Below are 20,593 nucleotides of genomic sequence, written 5' to 3'. Positions count from 1 at the left end.
CCCTACAAAGGATATCCTGGGATGCATTAGGTGGGGGTCAATTTACCACTTAAGTGAGCATGCACTACACGGGGCAGGATGTCTCAGTTTGAAAATTCATCCACAATTTTTAAATAACATCTACTAAGAATCAAAATATGTTGTAACTTTTTAAAACTTCAATGGTAGTCAATACAACAATAATGGAACAAAGTAGCAATTTTAGGGATCTTCAGACTGCCCATTATGTAGTGTACCATATTTAGGTTGCAGCAAATGTTGATATATGTTTTAAAACTGGTAGATAAGCCACCCCACGGTATTAGCCGTGGCTTATCTTACCAGTACCTTTTTAAATCATCCCCCATTTAAATACCTCCCTTGCTGGACAACCGCCGACTGCCTCCTCCAATCTCATGAGAACTAATGGCAGCCATTCAGGAAGCAGCGCAGGGCCAGGCTGAAGATCGAAAAGATCACTCCTGCCTGCTGCCTCCTCCAATCTCGCGAGAACTGATGGCAGCCATTCAGGAAGCGGCGCAGGGCCAGGCTGAAGATCGAAAAGATCGCTTCTGCTTGACATCACTGGCCGTGAGATTGGAGGAGGCAGCCATCCAGCGAGGGAGGTATTTAAGGGGGATTTAAAAAGGTACGTGGGGGGGGGAAGATGATGATTGTAAGCTAGGCTGCCCTATTTAAGCCATTAGGCCAGTTTGCAAAATCAATGCTGCTGCGGATTATCTATGGGGAAATACGGTAACACGATCGGGCTGCAATCCTCAATAATCCCTCTTATCTAAAGTATCTTCTTATTCATTCCTCTGCACTATTTTATTTGAATTTTCTTATATATATAAGAAAATTCAAATAAAATTCAAATATATATATATAAACTTCTTTTAAAAAGGAGTTTTACTTATCTTAGGTACGGCGCCACCTCTTTCGACGAGCCCCGTTTCAATACTTCATTAGGAAAAGGAGGTGAAAGATCAACAATAGCACTGCAATAACCCTCCCCCCCATTAATTTTTGTTTTACCTTATTTTAAATAACCACAAGTTCACCAAGTAAATAAAAGAAAGTTTTGCCTACTTTAATTAGTTTGTCTTATCTTAACTCTTATGTTTAAATATACTATGCTAAAATGCCGCTGACCAAATGCTAAAACATGGCTGCGGCGTTCTTACTCCTCTCAAATTCTAAAAAATTCTAAAATGCTCTGTATGGCTTAAATGAGGAAGCAGAATGGTTGGCAGTAGTGGATTAAAAGAGCCTTTTTTCACTTCAGATAGAATAATGTGTATAGGAGTTTTCGCATGATTTTTTAATGCCATAGGATTTTCTTGGTTACTTTTGTAATGCTATGTAATATAAAAAAAAATAGTTTAAACTTTGCAAGGGGCTTTGACCCTATCAGTGTAGTGTAGTTTGGTAGTTTGAATCTAGCCCAATGTAAATTACCTCAAGATGAGTTTCTCTTCGTGTTGCAAAACTACAGACCCTGCTTTGGTTTTAACTCATTTCCCCTCTTAATTTGTACTTTCTTATGCTGTTTCTCGGACTCCATTTCTACCATGATGTACACTTCTAAAACACTTCCAGGAAAAATTGATTAATCTTACCATGTTAATGTAATTTTGAAAGTTTTTTGTAATATCGCTGTCTGTATACAGTCTCTTCCTCTGTAAACCGCTCTGAACTGTTTGTGGTATTGCGGTACATAAAAATAAAGTTATTATTATTAGTAGTAACAGGTCCTGTCCAATGAGATCTGGGATTTCCTTTGTGACTCTAGTGGGCGGTCCTATGTTTTAGAATTTGAGAGGAGTAAGAACGCTGCAGCCATTTAGCATTTGGTCAGCAGCATTTCAGTACAGTATATTCAAACATATGAGTTAAGGTAAGACAAACTAATATGAAAATGCAAGTCCAAGCACTGTCTAGTTAAGTTGATGAATATGCAACTATGTTGATGTGTCTCAGATTTTGTGATGTTTTTAGTCAGTCTTTTGCAACACATGAACGTGTTTTTTCTATCCTCCTTTGTTTAATTTAATAAGCTATTTTGGTGTTTCCTCTTGGGATTTGCAAGAATATCAATATAGAGCAAGTAAACAACTGTATTTGTTTAGTCTCAGGTGGTGTTGCTTGATGGAAGCAAGAGGAAAGCTCTCCTAGGATTTTAATTAGTTTTCTTGTTATGGTTAAGGTTTCTGTGTGGAAGCAGTTTGGATACTGTTGGTGTGGGTGAATAGTGGTTCTGCTTAGGTTAAATGGTGAATTGTTTTATACAGAAAACTTCATTATTTGATAATGCAGTTGTCATTAGGTTCAATCTACTGAATCTGTTAAACCCTTATTTTTTTACAGATGGTAAATATATGGTGGATTCATTAGTTTATCCTCCAGCTTCCAAGTCATCCAGCCGCAACAAATTGTCCAAGGAGAAGTCCCGTAGCCCTCTGCGAACTACCACCCTAGATTGCAATGTGGAAAAGAACAGCCATGTGGAATTATGTGACCCCCTCATCTCTTACAGGTTAGTGATCAAAGCAATATAGGGAAGGGAAGCAGTGAAAATATAATAGCCTTACTGGGTCAAACCAATGGTCTATCTAGCCCAGTAGCCCATCTTCACAGTGGCCAATCCAGCTCACTAGTACCTGGCAAAACCCAAATATAGCAACATTCCATGCCACCAGACAGCTAATCACCTTCAAGTACTTAGCAATTGTGTAAAACATCCCTTCACTTTCTGCATGTTACTTTCCTAGTGTCGTGAAGTAATGAGGAGACTTAGTAGATTTGTAATGAATGAAGTTATTGCTTTTACCATTGATCACTGGTTAGCCTTAATTCTTGGACTGTTTTATAAAACCTAATCTTCCAGTAATGACAACTCCTTTCAAACACAATTATCCTCAGCTTCTTTCCTCCAACCATCTCTCTCTTATGCTCCATTCTTCTGAATCTGGTCTGGTATAGATGAGATATTTAGTATTGCATAGGTATGATTTGTGTGCATTGGATTCTGTGAGTGTAATGCTGATGAAATGTTTTTGTCTTACAATATAGGTATAATAGTTTCCTCGCATTTAGAACTCAACTTACTTCTGGCAGAATTCTGCTCAAAAAAATGGAAAATTATGCACAAAATCTTTGAAAATTCTGCACACACTATTTCAAAATTCTGCAAAGTTTATTTGTGGTGTTTTGCATAGAATTCCCCTATCATAAGGCCTGAAATTCCATCCAACCTTTTTCTTTCTCAGGTTACAGCCTCCTCTGTTCCCTCTCACTCCAACTGCAGTTTTAATCTTCCTCTAAATCCCACCTCTCGCTCACTCGCACCTGAACCCTCTCCCTGGCCCCAATGGTATGGCTTCTCTCTCTCCCTCTCGTCACTGTCTAAGAATTTTTTCCTCCCTTCCCACCCCCTTTCTTGTTAGGTCACACTCTTCCTCTCTTCCCCCTCCCCCTTGTCTCCCTTTCTCCCTCTTCTCCCTTCCCACCACCCCTTTCTGGTTGAGTCTTTCTCTCTACCATTTCCCCCCATCCCCACTTGTAGGTCCAGCATCCATGTCCCCTCACCCCACCACTTCTCTTCCTCCCTTCTGATCTGGGTCACTTCTCTCCCCACTTATGGGTCCAGCATCTATTTCCTCTCTCCTCCATCCTGTGGGTCCAGCATCCATGTCGTTTCCTCCCCCCTCCACTTTTGGTCCATCATCCATGTCCATCCATCCATCTCCCTTCCCCCTTCTGCAGGTCTGCCCTCTCTCACTAACCGCCCCCCCCCCCCCCCCCCCCCGGTGGCATCTCTCTGCTGTTCTGTTCCTGACCTGACAACCCTCTCCTTCCCTCTTCCCCTCATGAATCTGACTTCTGATTGGCCCCCCCCTCCCCGTGTGGCGTCTGTATCTCTTACCTATGGGCCCTTCCAGCAGAGGCAGTGTTGTAATGATATTGAGTGTTCTCCAAATGTTATTTAGAAACTTTGATTAGCTACATACTGGCATTAAATTTGCTTAATTTCTTTGTGTTTAGACTGTTTGTTTCTCTGTGATGAGCAAGTATCTCTAAAGTCACACATGTAGTGATGTGAGCTGAGTCAGATTTATCTTCCAAGAACTCAGAAAACTGTGGAGAAGTTTTCTGAGCCTGTTCAGGCATTCACAATTGCCTTTCCTTTACAGTTGCAGTCAGGTTTTTTGTTGGGGTTTTTTTGTATTTTTACTAGGCTTCAAACAAGCTTGATGTATCACAACTTGTTCTAATTGTGCTTTTGCTATATATCAATAAAGAAAAAAACCCACTAAAAAGCAAAAGAAATGCACTGATTTACTGCTTTCTATTTCCCAAGAAGGAAGAGGCCCGAAGAAAAAACAGAGAATTTTGTACAAGGAAAGCATTCAGTCAGTGTTTAACTGTGATTGTGGTCTGTCATGGGTTAGCTTCTGTCTGTTGTTCAAGTTGATTTATTATTCTAACTTATCAAACCCAGGATTCAAGCAATTTCCTGATTGTGACAGAGCAGTGTGTCTGTTGTATTGGGACCATCTCGGGACATAAACAGTTAAGAAAAACGTGCCTGATTGTCTTAGAGAATAAAAATTTAAGGGAGTTTCTTGAGAGAATGTGGGAACTCCTGAATGAAAGATCTTAAATGGAAAAGTATATGCGTCATTCCTTATCCTAAACTTATATGAACATAAGAATATCTTCTTTGAACCTTTTCCAATTTCACTGTATTATTATTATTATTTTTTTTAGATAAGGCAACCAGAATTGAATGCAATACTCAAGGTGAGGTCGTACCATGGAGTGATACAAAGGCATTATAATAGACTTATTTACCATCCCTTTACTAATAAGAACATAAGAACATAAGCAATGCCTCCGCCGGGTCAGACCTGAGGTCCATCGTGCCCAGCAGTCCGCTCATGCGGCGGCCCAACAGGTCCAGGACCTGTGCAGTAATCCTCTATCTATACCCCTCTATCCCCTTTTCCAACAGGAAATTGTCCAATCCTTTCTTAAACCCCAGTACCGTACTCTGCCCTATTATGTCCTCTGGAAGCGCATTCCAGGTGTCCACCACCCGCTGATTAAAGAAAAACTTCCTAGCATTTGTTTTGAATCTATCCCCTTCCAATTTTTCCGAATGCCCTCTTGTTCTTTTATGTTTTGAAAATTTGAAGAATCTATCTCTCTCTACTTTCTCTATGCCCTTCATGATCTTGTAGGTCTCTATCATGTCTCCTCTGAGTCTCCGCATTTCCACGGAGAAGAGCTCCAGCCTCTCCAATCTTTCAGTGTATGAAAGGTTTTCCATGCCCTTAATCATTCGTGTCGCTCTCCTCTGGACCCTCTCAAGTATTGCCATATCCTTCTTAAGGTACGGTGACCAATACTGAACACAGTATTCCAGGTGCGGGCGCATCATTGCCCGGTACAACGGCAGGATGACTTCTTTTGTTCTGGTTGTAATACCATTTTTAATAATACCCAACATTCTGTTTGCCTTCTTCGCGGCTGCTGCACATTGCGCCGTTGACTTCATTGTTGTATCCACCAGTACACCCAAATATCTTTCAAGGTTACTTCCCTCTAATACTAATCCCCCCATTTGGTAGCTGAACATCGGGTTCTTTCTCCCTATAATTCCTAGCATTCTTGTTTGCTTTTTTGGCTGCCGCCACACATTCAGCTTATTATCTATGATGACACCTAGATCTCTTTCTTGGGCACTGTTCCCTAAGGTGCACCCTAGCATCTGGTAACTATGATTTGTTAACTTCTCTTTTCTTTACATCCTCCTAATTGGACCTGTTGTGTCCCCAGACTGGTCCCCCTTCTTACCATCCCTAAACAACTCCCCTTCTGTGCAAGCTGTATCCAAACATCTCTTATCTGGCCCTCATTCTTCACTTCTTCTCCTTGGCAGTTTAAGCTCATATCTCAATTTATTATTCTTCCTTCTCTGCAAGCATGGATGTCTTTCTTGCTGTCTTTTCCAAGAGCCCCAGAATATCTTTGTTCCTTAGAATAATTCTTGTCTTCCCCTGCTGCATTTCTCTCAGAATTCATAGACCACCTGCATGTTCAAGCCTTGAAAATATGGAAGTCAGCAGCTCCACAACTGTAGGGTCACAACAATACATGATACTTCCTGCCCTCAACCTGAAAACTCCAGAGATCACATTCTGAGTGATAAACCCTTGGACACACACACTGTGTGCCATAACACCTGATAAAGCATTAATGGTGGGGAGCTGGCTCTAGGCTAATTGGTGCACTGTGTAAAAATGGAAATTGGCACCCTCTTTGGTGCTGACAACTTTGATCTAGCACCTTCTTTATCCTAGGACAAGCAGGCAGCGTATGCTCACACATGGGTGACGTCACCGACGGAGCCCCGGTACGGACACTTCAAAAGTGCATCACCATTTAAAATCTTTAGAAAGTTTGTGATAGCCTGAACCGCACATGTGTGAGTGCCTTCCTGCCTGACGTAGATGCACGGTCCCTCAGTTTCTTGGTTTCCATGGAGCAAAGAAGTTGCGTTTCAACGGCCGTTGAAATTTTTTTGCTGCCTTCCCACTGTCACACTTTGACTTTCTGTCACTTTTTTCTTCTTTATTTCTATTTTTCTCACTTACTTACTCCGGTAAAAAAAAAGTTCTTTTTTCTTTCATTTTTTTTTTCCGTTGCAGGCTCTTAGCTCGGCGGGGCCTCTTCGTCCGTCTACAACAGGGGTGTCCAACCTGCGGCCCCGGGAAATATTTTGTGCGGCCCCGGTCGAGGGCGATGCAGTGTTTTCCTCTGCTGCCCCTGGGTGTTTACCATCTTGCTGGCTCCCTCCTCTGTCTTCCTGCAGCATTTGCGTGTTTGTGCGGCCCCAGAAACATTTTTTTTGGCCGATGTGGCCCAGGGAAGCCAAAAGGTTAGACACCCCTGGTCTACAACATCGAGTTCAATTTAGCACAAGCAATCTTCCCGTCCATGTCACGCCTGCCGATGGGATTTAAAATGTGCGGTTGCTGTGCTTGGGCTATTTCCCTCACTGACCCTCATCGCTGGTGTCTCCAGTGCTTGGGACCTGAGCACCATCCTGAGACCTGTGCCTGCTGCTCTACTTTAAAGAAGAGAACTTTGAAAAATTGTATTCTTCAGCGGCGTCAGCTTTCTGGTGTCGCTATGAAGGGGAAGCTAACATCATCACCGATCACACCAACCAAGACACCGTGAGTATTGACACTGGCGGACCCACCCACGTTGACTACGGTGTCGCAGTACACCATTCCTCTGGGTAAACCAACTAAGAAGCCTTTCCCTTCACCCTCCGGAACGCAGGTCAAAGCTGCATTGAGTCAAGTCATGGCGACCTCGCATAAGGTCCTGTAAGCTCATGGTCCCTATTTCGGTGAGTGCCTCCACATCAGCATCTTCCTCACTTGACTGTGTAGCGACACCAGTGCTACCGGCAAAGAAGCCAACGGTACCGGTGCTCTCCCTAAAGTAGAAAATTGACAACTTGCTTAGGGAGGAATTAGGAGAACATTTTCAATTATTGGTGCCGACCCAGCTTGTGCCGTTGTCAATAGCGACTCTTCCGGTGCAGGTCCAGTCTGAGCTACTCACGACACCGACCACACCTGTTACTGCTACTCCATCGGTGTGGATGTCCTTGATGTGGCACCATTCTTCCTTGTTCAACGTGGAGAAATGCAAAGTAATGCATTTAGACAGTAAGAATAAGGAACACGAGTATAGAATGTCAGGTGCAACTCTGGGTAAGAGCAAACAAGAAAACGACCTGGGTGTACTGATACATAGGACCCTGAAGCCGTCAGCACAATGTGCGGCGGCAGCAAAGAAAGCAAATAGAATGTTGGGCATGATAAAGAAAGGAATCACGAGTAGATCGGAGAGGGTCATAATGCCGCTTTATAGAGCAATGGTCAGACCCCACTTGGAATACTGCGTCCAACATTGGTCTCCCAACCTAAAGAAGGATATAAAACTGCTGGAAAGGGTGCAGAGGCGAGCAACAAAGCTAGTAATGGGTATGGAGAAACGGGAATACCAGGAACGACTTATGAGACTGGGATTGTTCTCTCTTGAGAAGAGGAGACCGCGAGGGGATATGATCGAGACCTTCAAAATACTGAAAGGAATTGACAAAATAGAGCAGAAAAAACTATTTACATTGTCCAATGTGACACGGACAAGAGGACACGGAATGAAGCTGAGGGGGGACAAGTTCAGGACGAATATCAGGAAGTTCTGCTTTACGCAGAGAGTGGTGGATACCTGGAATGCTCTCCCCGACGAGGTTATTGCGGAATAGACCGTCCTAGGATTTAAAAGCAGACTAGATGCACATCTCCTTATGAGAGGCATAGAAGGATATGGGTGACTACAAATTATGCCAGGTGTACACCTGGGAGGGCCTCCGCGTGTGTGGATCACTGGACTTGATGGACCGAAGGTCTAATCTGGAGATGGCACTTCTTATGTTCTTATGACCCAAACTTCTCAAGAGGTCACTCTGGCAAGGTTGGGTAAGGTCTCGCGTAAATCTAAGCACATTGAGACCTTGACACGAGCCGCTGGCACCGTTCCCACCATAAATCTTCATCCATATTGCGAGATTCTGATTTGCTGGGAGATTCTGATCCGGAGCCACCATCTACCACTGAGGAGTACTCTTCTGTTTCAGCTTCACCGCATCAATCTTCAACTAGAGCCTCTTCTTAAAAACTTTCTTTTTCCAGATTTCTGTGTCAGATGGGAGACTCTTGGAAGTGGACTCTTAAGTATAGCAAGGACTACTTAGAGACTTTAGATTATGACCAGCTTCCTAAGGAGATGTTGAAGTTGCCCCTCTTTCCATCCCAGTGGCTCTCAAGGTGGTACCACTTCTCAGGTTTAACAAACCTCAACTTCCTTATGAGTCCCTTGTGGTGGAATCTACTTTGAAGAAATCTTCTGCGGCCAGTGTTTATGTGTCCGTGCCTCATGGCAGGGAGGGCAGGATTATGGATAAGTTTAGTAGATGCCTTTACCAAAATTCTGTGTTGGCAAACCGAGCAGGAAACCATAATTTCTATTTTTCCTGTTATCTGAAGCACCTGGTCTAACAGTTTTCATCTTTCCAGAAATATATTCCTAAAGGCAAGACCAAGACTTTTCAAAATCTTGTCTCCACTGTTTTCCAACTGAAAAGTATATGGTCTGTTCTACTTAGAAACATAGAAACATAGAAGATGACGGCAGAAAAGGGCTACAGCCAATCAAGTCTGCCCACTCTGCTTACCCACCCCCTGTCTATGCCCTAATGACCCAATTTCCTTATCTTGACCCTCGTAGGGATCCCACATGGGTATCCCATTTATTCTTAAAGTCTGGCACGCTGTCTGCCTCGATCACCTGCACTGGAAGCTTGTTCCAATGATCAACCACTCTCTCTATGAAGAAATACTTTCTGGTGTCGCCATGAAATTTTCTGCCCCTGAGTTTGAGCGGGTGCCCTCTTGTGGCCGAGGGTCCCTTGAGAAAGAAAATATCATCTTCCACTTCGACACGTCCTGTGAGGTACTTAAATATTTCGATCATGTCTCCCCTCTCCCTACGTTCCTCGAGAGTGTAGAGCTGCAATTTGTTCAGTCTTTCTTCGTACAAGAGACCCTTGAGCCCCGAGATCATCCTGGTGGCCGTCCGCTGAACCGATTCAATTCTGTACACATCTTTACTGTAATGTGGCCTCCAGAATTGCACACAGTACTTCAGATGAGGTCTCACCATGGCCCTGTACAACCTGTATGACTTCAGGCTTTCGCTGATGAAACTTCTATTGATACAACCCAATATCTGCCTTGCCTTAGATGAAGCCTTCTCCACTTGATTGGCAGTTTTCATGTCTGCACTGATGATTACTCCTAAATCTCGTTCTGCTGAAGTCCTAGTTAAAGTTTCTCCGTTCAAGAAGTACGTCCTGCATGGATTTCCGCTTCCGAGGTGCATGACCTTACATTTCTTAGCATTGAAGCCTAGCTGCCAGGTTGAGGACCAACTTTCCAATGTAAGCAGGTCCTGCGCCATATAATTCTGTAAACTGCATTCACTTACTATATTACATAGTTTGGCGTCATCGGCGAATAGTGTTATTTTACCTTGAAGCCCTTGAGTCAGATCCCCTATGAATATGTTGAAAAGGAGTGGACCCAGGACCGAGCCCTGCGGCACTCCACTGGTCACCTCCGATGTTTTAGAGAGGGTACCATTAACCACCACCCTCTGAAGTCTGCCACTCAGCCAATCATTGACCCATGCAGTTAGTGTCTTATAACATGTTTGAGGTCACCTCTCGGGCAGCAGCCATGTTGGTAGTTATGCAATGTCTGGCCTGGTTGCATATCTCCAACCTGGATGTTAACCACCAGGATCGCCTGGCAAATGCTCCGTGTCTGGGTGATGAACTTCTTGAAGACTCTACCAACACTGCCACATAAAAGCTTTCTGCCCATGAGACCATATGGGACACGTTGGTAAAGCCTAAAAAGAAGCCTCTGGCTCCTCGACCTCTTCTTACCAGGGTATGTTTACTGCTAAGACTGCTACCCCTGCTCATCCTCCACCTAGAAAGCAGAAACCGTAGCCACGTCAACAACCTAAGCAACTGGCTGTTCAACAAAAACCTACACAGCCTTTTTGACGTGTTCCTTCTGAGCATAGCCACAGTTACCATTCTACAACCTCTCCCTCAGCCGATAGGGGGGTGGCTTCAGTTTTACATCAATCATTGGGAGCTCATCACCTCAGAGTCTTCACGAAGTGCTTGATTGTGGTAGCAGCAGCCCTTCGAGCCCAAGGTCTTCAGGTTTTTCCTTATCTGGATGACTGGAGGTGGCTCTGATAATGGCTCTGGTGATGATTCACACCATATCTTTCCTTCAAACCTTGGGCTGCGAGATCAATTTCCCCAAGTTGAACATTCACCCAACCCAACGTCTTCAGTTCATCGGGGCTATTGTAGGGGTGTTTCCTTATTTGCACCTGAAGGTTAGGCCTCTCTGACATCATCCAGCCTGAACCTTGCAAGAAGAGAAAGAAGAAAACATCTTTGCTGTTTCTACCTGATGCATTCTGGGTATGTACCAGAACTGTATTCTAGTCAAGGGCATCCAGCTATGCCTACATGATCTGCCTATGTGAATCTTGGGGGAGTTATGGCTCATGTGCTGGTCTTATCTAACGAAGGCGCCTCATGTATTGGTCTTATCTAACGAAGGCGCCTCATTTGCTGGTCTTATCTAATGAAAGCGCCTCATGTGCTGGTCTTATCTAACAAAGGCGCCTCTGGATGTCCTTGACTATTCATCTAAGTTATTTTTCAGGATTGGTCCGGAGAGGTCATCTGACGAGATCCAAGTGAAATGTGCTAATTATTAATTTAGTCTGTGTTGGGATGTGAGGGAGCTTACATCTTAACATTGGATTTTCTGCACTATAATAATTAAGACCTGAAAAGTTACCTCTTGTGACTCTGCCTGAGAGAGAGAGAGAAACCGGACTTTAAACAGATCTGGATTCCATCACATAAAGGAAACCTTTGCTGCCAACCTAAGTTACATCTTCTCTAGTTGCTGACGGACTGTTCCTAAACAGAAGGATCTCCATATCTGCTAAGCGTAGGAAAGACGTCTTCCATTTCACCTGATTCTGTGCTACGGCCTAATTGGATGGTGAGGATAAGGAATTATATGTCTTTTCAGCTGGGTTAGAGAGGGAATCCTATTGTCTTTAGGATAAGGATTAGTAAAGCACCTGTGCTGATAAGCAATATATTTAGTTTGCTGCTAATCAGGAATTATTATTATAAGGAATTATTTAGAGTGTAAGAATTAGTTTTACTCATTTATCTAACAAGTGTAGTGTGATAATTGTGTACTGAGTTTCATACATGTATTTGGATATTTTGTGAACAATAATTAGTTATTGCTGCTTGCTTATGAATTATATTTTTCTATTTTCATAATAAAATTCTTCCCTTAGCCTTGGTCTCTATTCTTAGTATAAACTGGCAAAATAACGAACCTTGGGTAAGGAAATTATGGTTTCTCCTAGAAAACTAACAGGCACATATTTGTTTATGTAACTGATTAGTACACCATAAATCTTTCTACACTATTCTGGATACTACCCTCATAAGGCGTTTCTGCTTCCAGATTGCCTGGCCACTCTGCTTCATCTCTGCTAGCAGATATTTCATCTCCAAACAATCTCTGCGAGGCGCATGATGGTGCTCTTAGGCCACATGGCCTCCACAGTTATGTGATGCTGCTAGCAAGACTTCATCTTCGCACCCCTCAGTGGACCCTCGCTTCTCAGTGGTCTCAAGCGACAGATCGACTCTCACAACTTATTTCTGTAACCTTGTCGCTTCAACAGTCGCTCTACTGGTGGATGACATCCTCCAGTCTCTCCAGAGGTCTGTTTTCCACTTACCTCCTCATCAACAGGTGCTCATGATGGTTACATCTCTCTACGCCTGGGGGGCACACATGGAACGGCCTTCAAACACAGGGACATTGGACTGCCACAGAGCGCAAGTTTCACATCAATTTTCTTGAATTCGGAGCGATGTACTGTGCACTGAAAGCTTTCCAACATCTTCTGAGCAATCAAGTCCTCCTTCTTTGCACGGACAATCAAGTAGCAATGTATGACATAAACAAGCAAGGAGGCACGGGATCTCTTCCACTTTGTCAGGAGGCTCAAAAGATTTGGTTTTGGGCAACGACCCACAACCTTTCCCTGAAGGCAGTATGCATTCAAGACGAACAGAATTCCTTGGCAGACAGCCTTAGCAAAATCCTTCAGCCTCATGAATGGAAAATAAGCTCGACAGCTTTTCAACCCATCTTCGCACAATGGGGCACTCTGCAAGTGGACCTGTTTGCAGCTCCCCACAATCACAAGTTGCCCCAGTACTGCTCCAAACTTTATTCACCTCACCGCCTGGAAGCCGATGTGTTTCTCCTAGATTGGACGCAACTGTTTCTGTATTCGTTTCCTCCCACTCCTCATCTTGAAAACTCTTTTCAAACTCATATAAGAGTCAGCCACCAAGATACTCATAGCTCCTCGGTGGCCCAGACAGGATTGGTTCTCCCTTCTACTTCAACTCAGCACCAGGGAACCCATACCTCTTCCAATTTTTCCTTCTCTCCTTAGATTACTCTGGAGTAGTGCTGCCCGATTCAGGGAAAAAAAATTTGATTCGATTCAACCTATTGATTTGATTTTCCTGCCCAATTGGGTGTTTTTTTCAAAACATCCTGGTGGGTTTATTTTATAGCCTTTTCACCCCATTTATAGCTTCTTCACCCCCTTTGCCCTCTCCTACCCACACTGGTGCTGTGGTGTAAACAAAATAAACAAACAAAAAAGACTTTGCCTCTCTGCTAAATTCTAGCTCATGTTCACGGTCTAACACGAGCTTTGTCAAGATACACATTTCAAATCTGACATATTGTAATCACAAAACAGAAAATAAAATTATTTTTTTCTACCTTTTGTTGTCTGATCATTATTCAAATTATGTTGGTGCCAGGCTCTGGTAATTTAAAAAAGAAGTTAAAAATTAGAACATAATATAAGTACATAAGAAACGCCTTCACGGGATCAGACCTAGGTCCATCTAGTCCAGCGACCCACACCCGCGGAGGCCCAGTTAGGTGCTCCCTTATGGAGACCAGGGTTTCCCGTATCCCTCGATATGATTTGCAAGAAGGTGTGCATCCAACTTGCGCTTGAAGCCCAGAACAGTAGTCTCCGTCACAACCTCCTCCGGGAGAGCATTCCAAGCGTCCACCACTCTCTGTGCAAAACAGAACCTCCTGACATTTGTCCTGAACCTGCTACCACTCAGTTTCAGGCTATGACCTCTTGTCTGTGTCACATCTGAAAAAGTCAGTAATGTTGCTTCCTGGTCTATTTTATCAAATCCTTTTAATATTTTAAAAGTCTCTATCATATCCCCTCGCAGTCTTCTCTTTTCGAGGGTGAACAGTCCTAGTTTTCCAAGGCGTTCTTTGTAGCTCAAATTCTCCATACCTTTGACTAGTTTCGTGGCTCGTCTCTGCACCCTCTCCAGCAGAGTTATATCCTTCTTAAGGTATGGAGACCAGTGTTGGACACAGCATTCTAAGTGTGGTCTGACCATTGCTCTGTAAAGTGGGATTATGACGTCCTCCGATCTACTCGTGATCTACTTCTTAATCATGCCCAACATCTGTTTGCTTTCTTTGCCGCCGCCGCGCATTAAGCCGATGGCTTTAGGGTCCTGTCTATTAGTACTCCTAAGTCCCTTTCTTGTTCGCATTTGCCTAATGTCACACCCAATATCCTATATTCATGTTCCTTGTTTTTCTTACCCAGATGCATTACCTTGCATTTGTCTATGTTAAAATTAATCTGCTACTTTTTCGCCCACTTCTCCAGCTGGTTCAGATCTTTCTGAAGATCCTCGCAGTCCTTTTGAGAGCCAACCGCCCGACATAGTTTTGTGTCATCTGCAAACTTGATTATATTGCTTGTTGTTTCCTCTTCCAGGTCATTTATAAAAATATTGAACAAGATGGGCCCAAGAACCGAGCCCTGGGGCACTCCGCTAGTCACCTTCTCCCAGTCCGAGAAATTCCCATTTATGCTTACCCTCTGCATTCTATTCTCTAGCCATTTGCCGATCCATCTGTGTTCATCTTTTATTCCATGATTTAGTAGTTTCCTCATAAGCCTTGCATGTGGGACCTTGTCAAACGCTTTCTGGAAGTCCATGTAAATTATGTCCACTGGATCTCCACTATCAATTTGTTTGTTCACCTTCTCAAAGAATTGAAGTAAATTTGTCAAACATGACTTCCCCTTCCTGAAGCCATGTTGACTAGCTCTTATTAGGTTGTGATTTTCCAGATATTGCACAATGATATCTTTAATTAGTGCTTCAACCATCTTCCCAGGAACCGATGTGAGACTCACAGGTCTGTAGTTACCTGGTTCTCCTCTTGATCCTTTTTTGAAAATTGGGATGACATTTGCTATCTTCCAGTCATCTGGTATTTGCCCGGTTCTAATTGACATGTTAGCTAAGGTTTGTAATAGTTCCCCAATTTCTACCTTAAGCTCCTTTAATACTCTCGGGTGAATTCCATCCGGTCCAGGGGATTTGTCATAAAATAAGAAAAGAAGACTGTGACATCATAAGAAGTGAAAAAAGTGCTGTGAAAGAATAAAACATACCAGTCAATAACTAACAAATAGTTAGTATGGTAGAAATGATGTGCAAATTAGCAAGACAAATTTCATAAGTAAAAATGTAAGACAAATGGATGTAAAAAAACCCTTGCACATGTGTATGCTAAATAAAACTAAGTGGGGATACTGAATTAGTCCAAAAATTCTCTCTAAAGAATGTCATAAAAACATATCTAAAGACCTGCATATACATTTGTTAAATAAACCATCTCATGTAAAATATAATACATCTGCACAATAGACCAAAGGGGGTTTGTGGAAAAAAAACAACTATCCAATCCTCTATTGTAATAAAATGTAGAGCTGCTGTTGTAAGACTTCAGAAAGAGCAAAGAGCCAAACTAAATCAGAACCGCTAGAGAACTAAGAACCTAGGAGGCTAGGATAAAACAAACGGGGCATGGAAACAACTGGGGTATGAAAAGAGTAAAATGTAATACATACTTAATCAACCAAAGAAAAACTGCCCGATCCTCTGTCATTGTAAATTATAGAAACGCTGTGGCATGGCATCGTATAGTTATGCTAAAACTAAACCACAACTCTACCCAGAGGTTAGGAAAAAGGTGTGGGAAGCTGAATCAAAGTCTCCATGGACACGAAAACAGCAATGTGTTAAGAGGCAGCGGTCTCAAACTTTGCAAAGTGAAAATAAAGGAGGTAAATACTACATAGAAGTCACAGGAACAAAAAACAACCAGGAGGAACGGTCCATAAAAAACTAAACTCAGCAGGTCAAAGCTAAAAGCCAGCAAAAACAAAATGAAGTAAAACCGGCAGACTTGCCGAAATGAAGATCAGTCAAAGTGCTATACGCAGTACAACTGGTTGTATGCGAGTAAAAAGCCCGGGAGGCCAGAGGGGAAGCTGGAGGACGCTGCAAAGAACACCTAAGCACTGCAGCACTTCTCAACTGACCCACCCCCCTCGCCCCCTAAAGCAGGAGCTGCAGTGGCAGTGGACGGCCAGTAAGAGGCAGTGCTGCCACTCTTACTTTAGGAGACCTGCAGGCATGGGGAGGAGGGTTGGTCACCGAATCGGTGAGGCTGATTTTTTTTTTATTTTTATAAAAATCGAATCGATTCAAATCGATTCAAATTGGAAATTGGGCAGCACTACTCTGGAGCCTATCACCTCTTAACTTCATCCTATGCTTTCTCATTGCAGGGTTTCCTTTCAAATTAAAGAGACTCAATTCATGCACTTTTACATTAAGTTGGTATTTAAACGTCTCTATCATATCTCCCCTCTCCTGCCTTTCCTCCAAAGTATACAGATCGAGATCTTTAAGTCTGTCCCCCATACGCGTTATGATGAAGACCATATACCATTTTAGTAGCCTTCCTCTGGACACCTCTATTCTTTCTATATCTTTTTGAAGGTGCTGCCTCCAGAATTATACACAATATTCTAAATGAAGTCTCACCAAAGTCATACACGGGCATCAATACCTCCTTTTTCCTTCTAGTCATACCTCTCCCTATGCAACCTAGCATCCTTCTAGCTTTGGCTGTCACCTTTTTCAACCTGTTTGGCCACCTTAAGATCATCACATACAATCACACCCAAGTCCCGCTCTTCTGTTGTGCACATAAGCTCTTCACTCCCTAATCAGTACCGTTCCCTCAGGTTTTTGCAGCCCAAATCTACGACCTTGTATTTCTTAGCATTAAATTTTAACTGCCAAATTTCAGACCATTCTTCAAGTTTTGCCAGGTCTTTCTTCATGTTATTCACACCATCCATCGTGTGCGGTACTCGGAGAGACCCCCCAGGAAAGAGACTTGCGAGTACTGGTCGACAAGTCGATGAAGCTGTCCGCGCTGTGAAAATGGCGAACAGAATGCTAGGAATGATTAAGAAAGGGATCATGAACAGATCGGAGAAGGTTATCATGCCGCTGTACCGGGCCATGGTTCGCCCCACCTGGAATACTGTGTCTAGCACTGGTCGCCATACATGAAAAAGGACACAGTACTACTCGAAAGGGTCCAGAGAAGAGCGACTAAAATGGTTAAGGGGCTGGAGGAGTTGCCATACAGTGAAGATTAGAGAAACTGGGCCTCTTCTCCCTTGAAAAGAGGAGACTGATCAAAACATTCAAGATACTGAAGGAAGAGACAGGAAGAGGGCACTCTCTAAAGTTAAAAGGGGACAGATTCCGTACAAACATAAGGAAGTTCTTCTTCACTCAGAGAGAGGTAGAAAACTGGAACGCTCTTCCAGAGGCTGTTATAAGGAAAAACATCCTCCAGGGATTCAAGAAAAAGTTGGACATGTTCCTACTGGACCAGAACGTATGCAGGTAATGCTGGACTCATTTAGAGCACTGGTCTTTGACCTACGGGCTACCACGGGAGCAGACTGCTGGGCACGATGGACCACTGGTCTGACCCAGTAGCGTCAATTCTTATGTTCTTAATGAGATGACTACATTGGTCATTGCCTGAAAGGAGAGAAACAGTTACAGACCTCTAATTCAGTACAGCTTTATATAAGCATTTTTTTTTACAATGCGCTGGATCTGTTGAGACATATCAAAACTTGTGTCCAACCACACACTCATGTTTCTCACCCCATCTATGGATGACTCTACTAAGCTGCTTTGCAGAATTAGCTGATATCTTGGACTCTGCCCTTCCCATTTGTTAATGAACAATAGTTCTGTTTTATCTTTATTTTCTACCAGTCCATTGGCTTGAATTCATCAAAATATTTTCTCCAGTACTGTCTTAATCATCTGCTTAGTTACTCAGACATCAGGAGATCAGTTGAACGTCATCCGCATATATGTAGCATTCCCTGCCCAAATTTTTAATAAATTCCCCCAATAGTTTCAGGAATATATTGAACAGCATAGGGGATAGTGCCGACCCTTGGAAGACTCCTAAATTCATTTTTCTCCATTTGCTGTTATCCCCTGCCATTTCAATCTTTTTTTTTTTTTTTTTTTTAATTTTATTTTCCAATAACATATCAAGTATCCACTTGTACAGAAAGGTAAAGTCAAGCCAAAGATAAATATAATACAATATGATATTAAACAGATAATCTGCTATCTTAATAGGAAATATATATAAAGCTTAACTTTAACTCAAGTCCTCTAAATAGCCATTTCAGTCTTGTCATCCTATTGGATAGGAAGGATTCTATCCATGCTAAGATCCCCCCAGTCCTACTTCCTTGCATCTCATCCCAAGCAGTGCATGCAAGACCAGATTGAATGCCACTGAGAAGTCTAGAAACTCCAGTAGCACATCAATCCCCTTCACCTGGTGCTTGAAAACTGAATCTTGCACTGCTACCAGGACAGTCTCCGTACTCCAGTGTCTTTTAAATCCTGGTCTAGTTTAGATTAATCTTCCAAAAAGGATGAAATCTACTAGCAGGTTAGCTTGTCCACCATTTTTGATATCCATGGCTGGTTTGCTACAGGTCTGTAGTTTGTGAGATTCTCCCATGCTGTGTCCACTTGTATGGCCAAGGCCTGGATTGGGTCGGGGCAGCTCAGAGATGGTGAGGAGCTGCTCTGGAAGCTTTCAGAAATGTTCAGATGCTTCCTAATCTGCTCTCTTGGAAGAATCAGTTTCTTTGTGTTCTTCCATCAAACCTACTTCACTTGCACAATTCAGAAAGTACATTTTATTTAATTTATACATTTATAACTCACCTACAACTATGCGATTTACAAAATATATACACATAAAATATAAAAAAACAACACAATCCCACAAAACATAATCCATACACATTCATAACATGATTACTACATCAAGGCTTAGGATGTCTAATACTCCTCACACCATGTAGGCATGGAAACAAAATTTGACTTGACCAACAACAGCTGGTTGAGGAACTTCCAGTAGTGCTCCCAGATAAACCAACACCTCTGATACAATAGGCAGGAGAGTTAATCCATGCCAGCCAGTGCGCATCCAGATGTTAGCATGGATATTAAAAACAAATGTATGAGCATCTTCTATTTTGAAATAAGGTTCAGGAAATACTTTTGGCTTCATGAAAAAATTCCATTAAAAGAACATATAACCTTAAGTAGAAAAGATTTGACTCTTGGTGCAGTTCTTGCTTAAAACATCCACTTACATGCTCCTCAGTATTCCTTCTACAATACCTCCTGCAGCTGTCAGATTTAGACCATAGCACATCTTCAGTGAGGGTTCGCCTTTGTCAGTCTTTTTATGTCTAAATACCTGCTACTAAGGAAATTCATGAAGGGTTTTCTTACCTCAAAATCACCCATACTGGTTTAGAATTTAAATCTGGCAATCTCTTAGTTCACAGAAACTCCCTTTGAGGAGTTGTGAGAAACTTCATCCAATTATCTTTCATGGGAAATCTTTTCTCTTGTAGTTATCACATCAGCTTGCAGAATCGATGAGCTTCAGGTACTGGTGTATTATGAGCTATACTATATACACAGATTTTTGACAACTGACTAGTTTGGAGAACTCGCCCAAAATTCTTCCCTAAAGTAGTTGTTGAGTTTCATGTAAATCAGTTGATGTTATTTTATTTATTTAAAAAATTTCTATACCGTTTTATATCAAAACTAGTCTTTAAGCCCGTTACATTAACGGGTGCTAGAATATATGTTTGTCTGTCTTTCTTTATTTCTGTCTCTCTCTGCCGCTGTCTTTCTTTCTTTCTGTCTCTCTCCCTGCCCCTGTCTCTTTTTTCTTTCCTTTCTGTCTCCCTCCCTCTCACAATCTGTCTTTCTTTCTCTCCCCACTTCTTTCCAACGTCTGCTCCCCCTGTCCCTCAGACTTCCATTCAGCGGCTGTCCCTCCTCTCCCCCACACTTCCATGCAGTGTCTGTCTCCCTCTCTCACCCCTTTTATCTACTGTTCACCCTCTTGTTTTTCCCCTTCCATTCACTGCCCTCTCTTCTCTTTCCATCCAGTGTCCGCCTTCTCTCTCTCTCTGTTCCATATGGCATCTCCTCCTTCCTTTCCCCCTTCCTTTTCACTTCGTGTGGCATACCTTCCTCCTTCCCTGCATGCCCTGCCATGTCTTCTTCCTCTAAGCCATTCTCTCCCCCTCTGCTCCCTTTCCTCCTTGAACTTCATCGGGCAGCAGCAGCATTCATAATTCATTGTTGTTTGCCAGGCTTCAGGTCTTCCTCTCTGGCCGGTCCTGTCTTCATGAAAACAGGAAGTAGGCAGGACCCGCCAGAGAGTAAGGCCTGAAGTCGGCAACAGCAGCGAATTTTAAATGCTGCTGCTGCCCGAAGAAGCCAGGCCTTAACAACAAAGCTCCCTCCAGCGTTGGC

The 20,593-nt window shown here is 42.8% G+C and overlaps 1 protein-coding gene across 3 annotated transcripts in view; it reads left to right on the top strand.

Moving 5' to 3' along the window:
* CEP350 (centrosomal protein 350) overlaps positions 1-20,593 on the top strand; it is a 411,819-nt gene that overhangs the window by 37,207 nt on the left and 354,019 nt on the right. For all 3 annotated transcript variants that reach the window (XM_033915952.1, XM_033915951.1, XM_033915950.1), the window contains exon 5: positions 2,350-2,518. In XM_033915952.1, the coding sequence (XP_033771843.1) occupies positions 2,350-2,518 (169 nt within the window). The remainder of the gene's footprint in view (positions 1-2,349; positions 2,519-20,593) is intronic.

Source organism: Geotrypetes seraphini, chromosome 12 (genome assembly GCF_902459505.1).
Source record: "Geotrypetes seraphini chromosome 12, aGeoSer1.1, whole genome shotgun sequence".
NCBI lineage: Eukaryota > Metazoa > Chordata > Amphibia > Gymnophiona > Dermophiidae > Geotrypetes > Geotrypetes seraphini.
The sequence above is the reverse complement of the archived record's forward strand: the minus strand, read 5'-3'. Positions and strand labels throughout refer to the sequence as shown.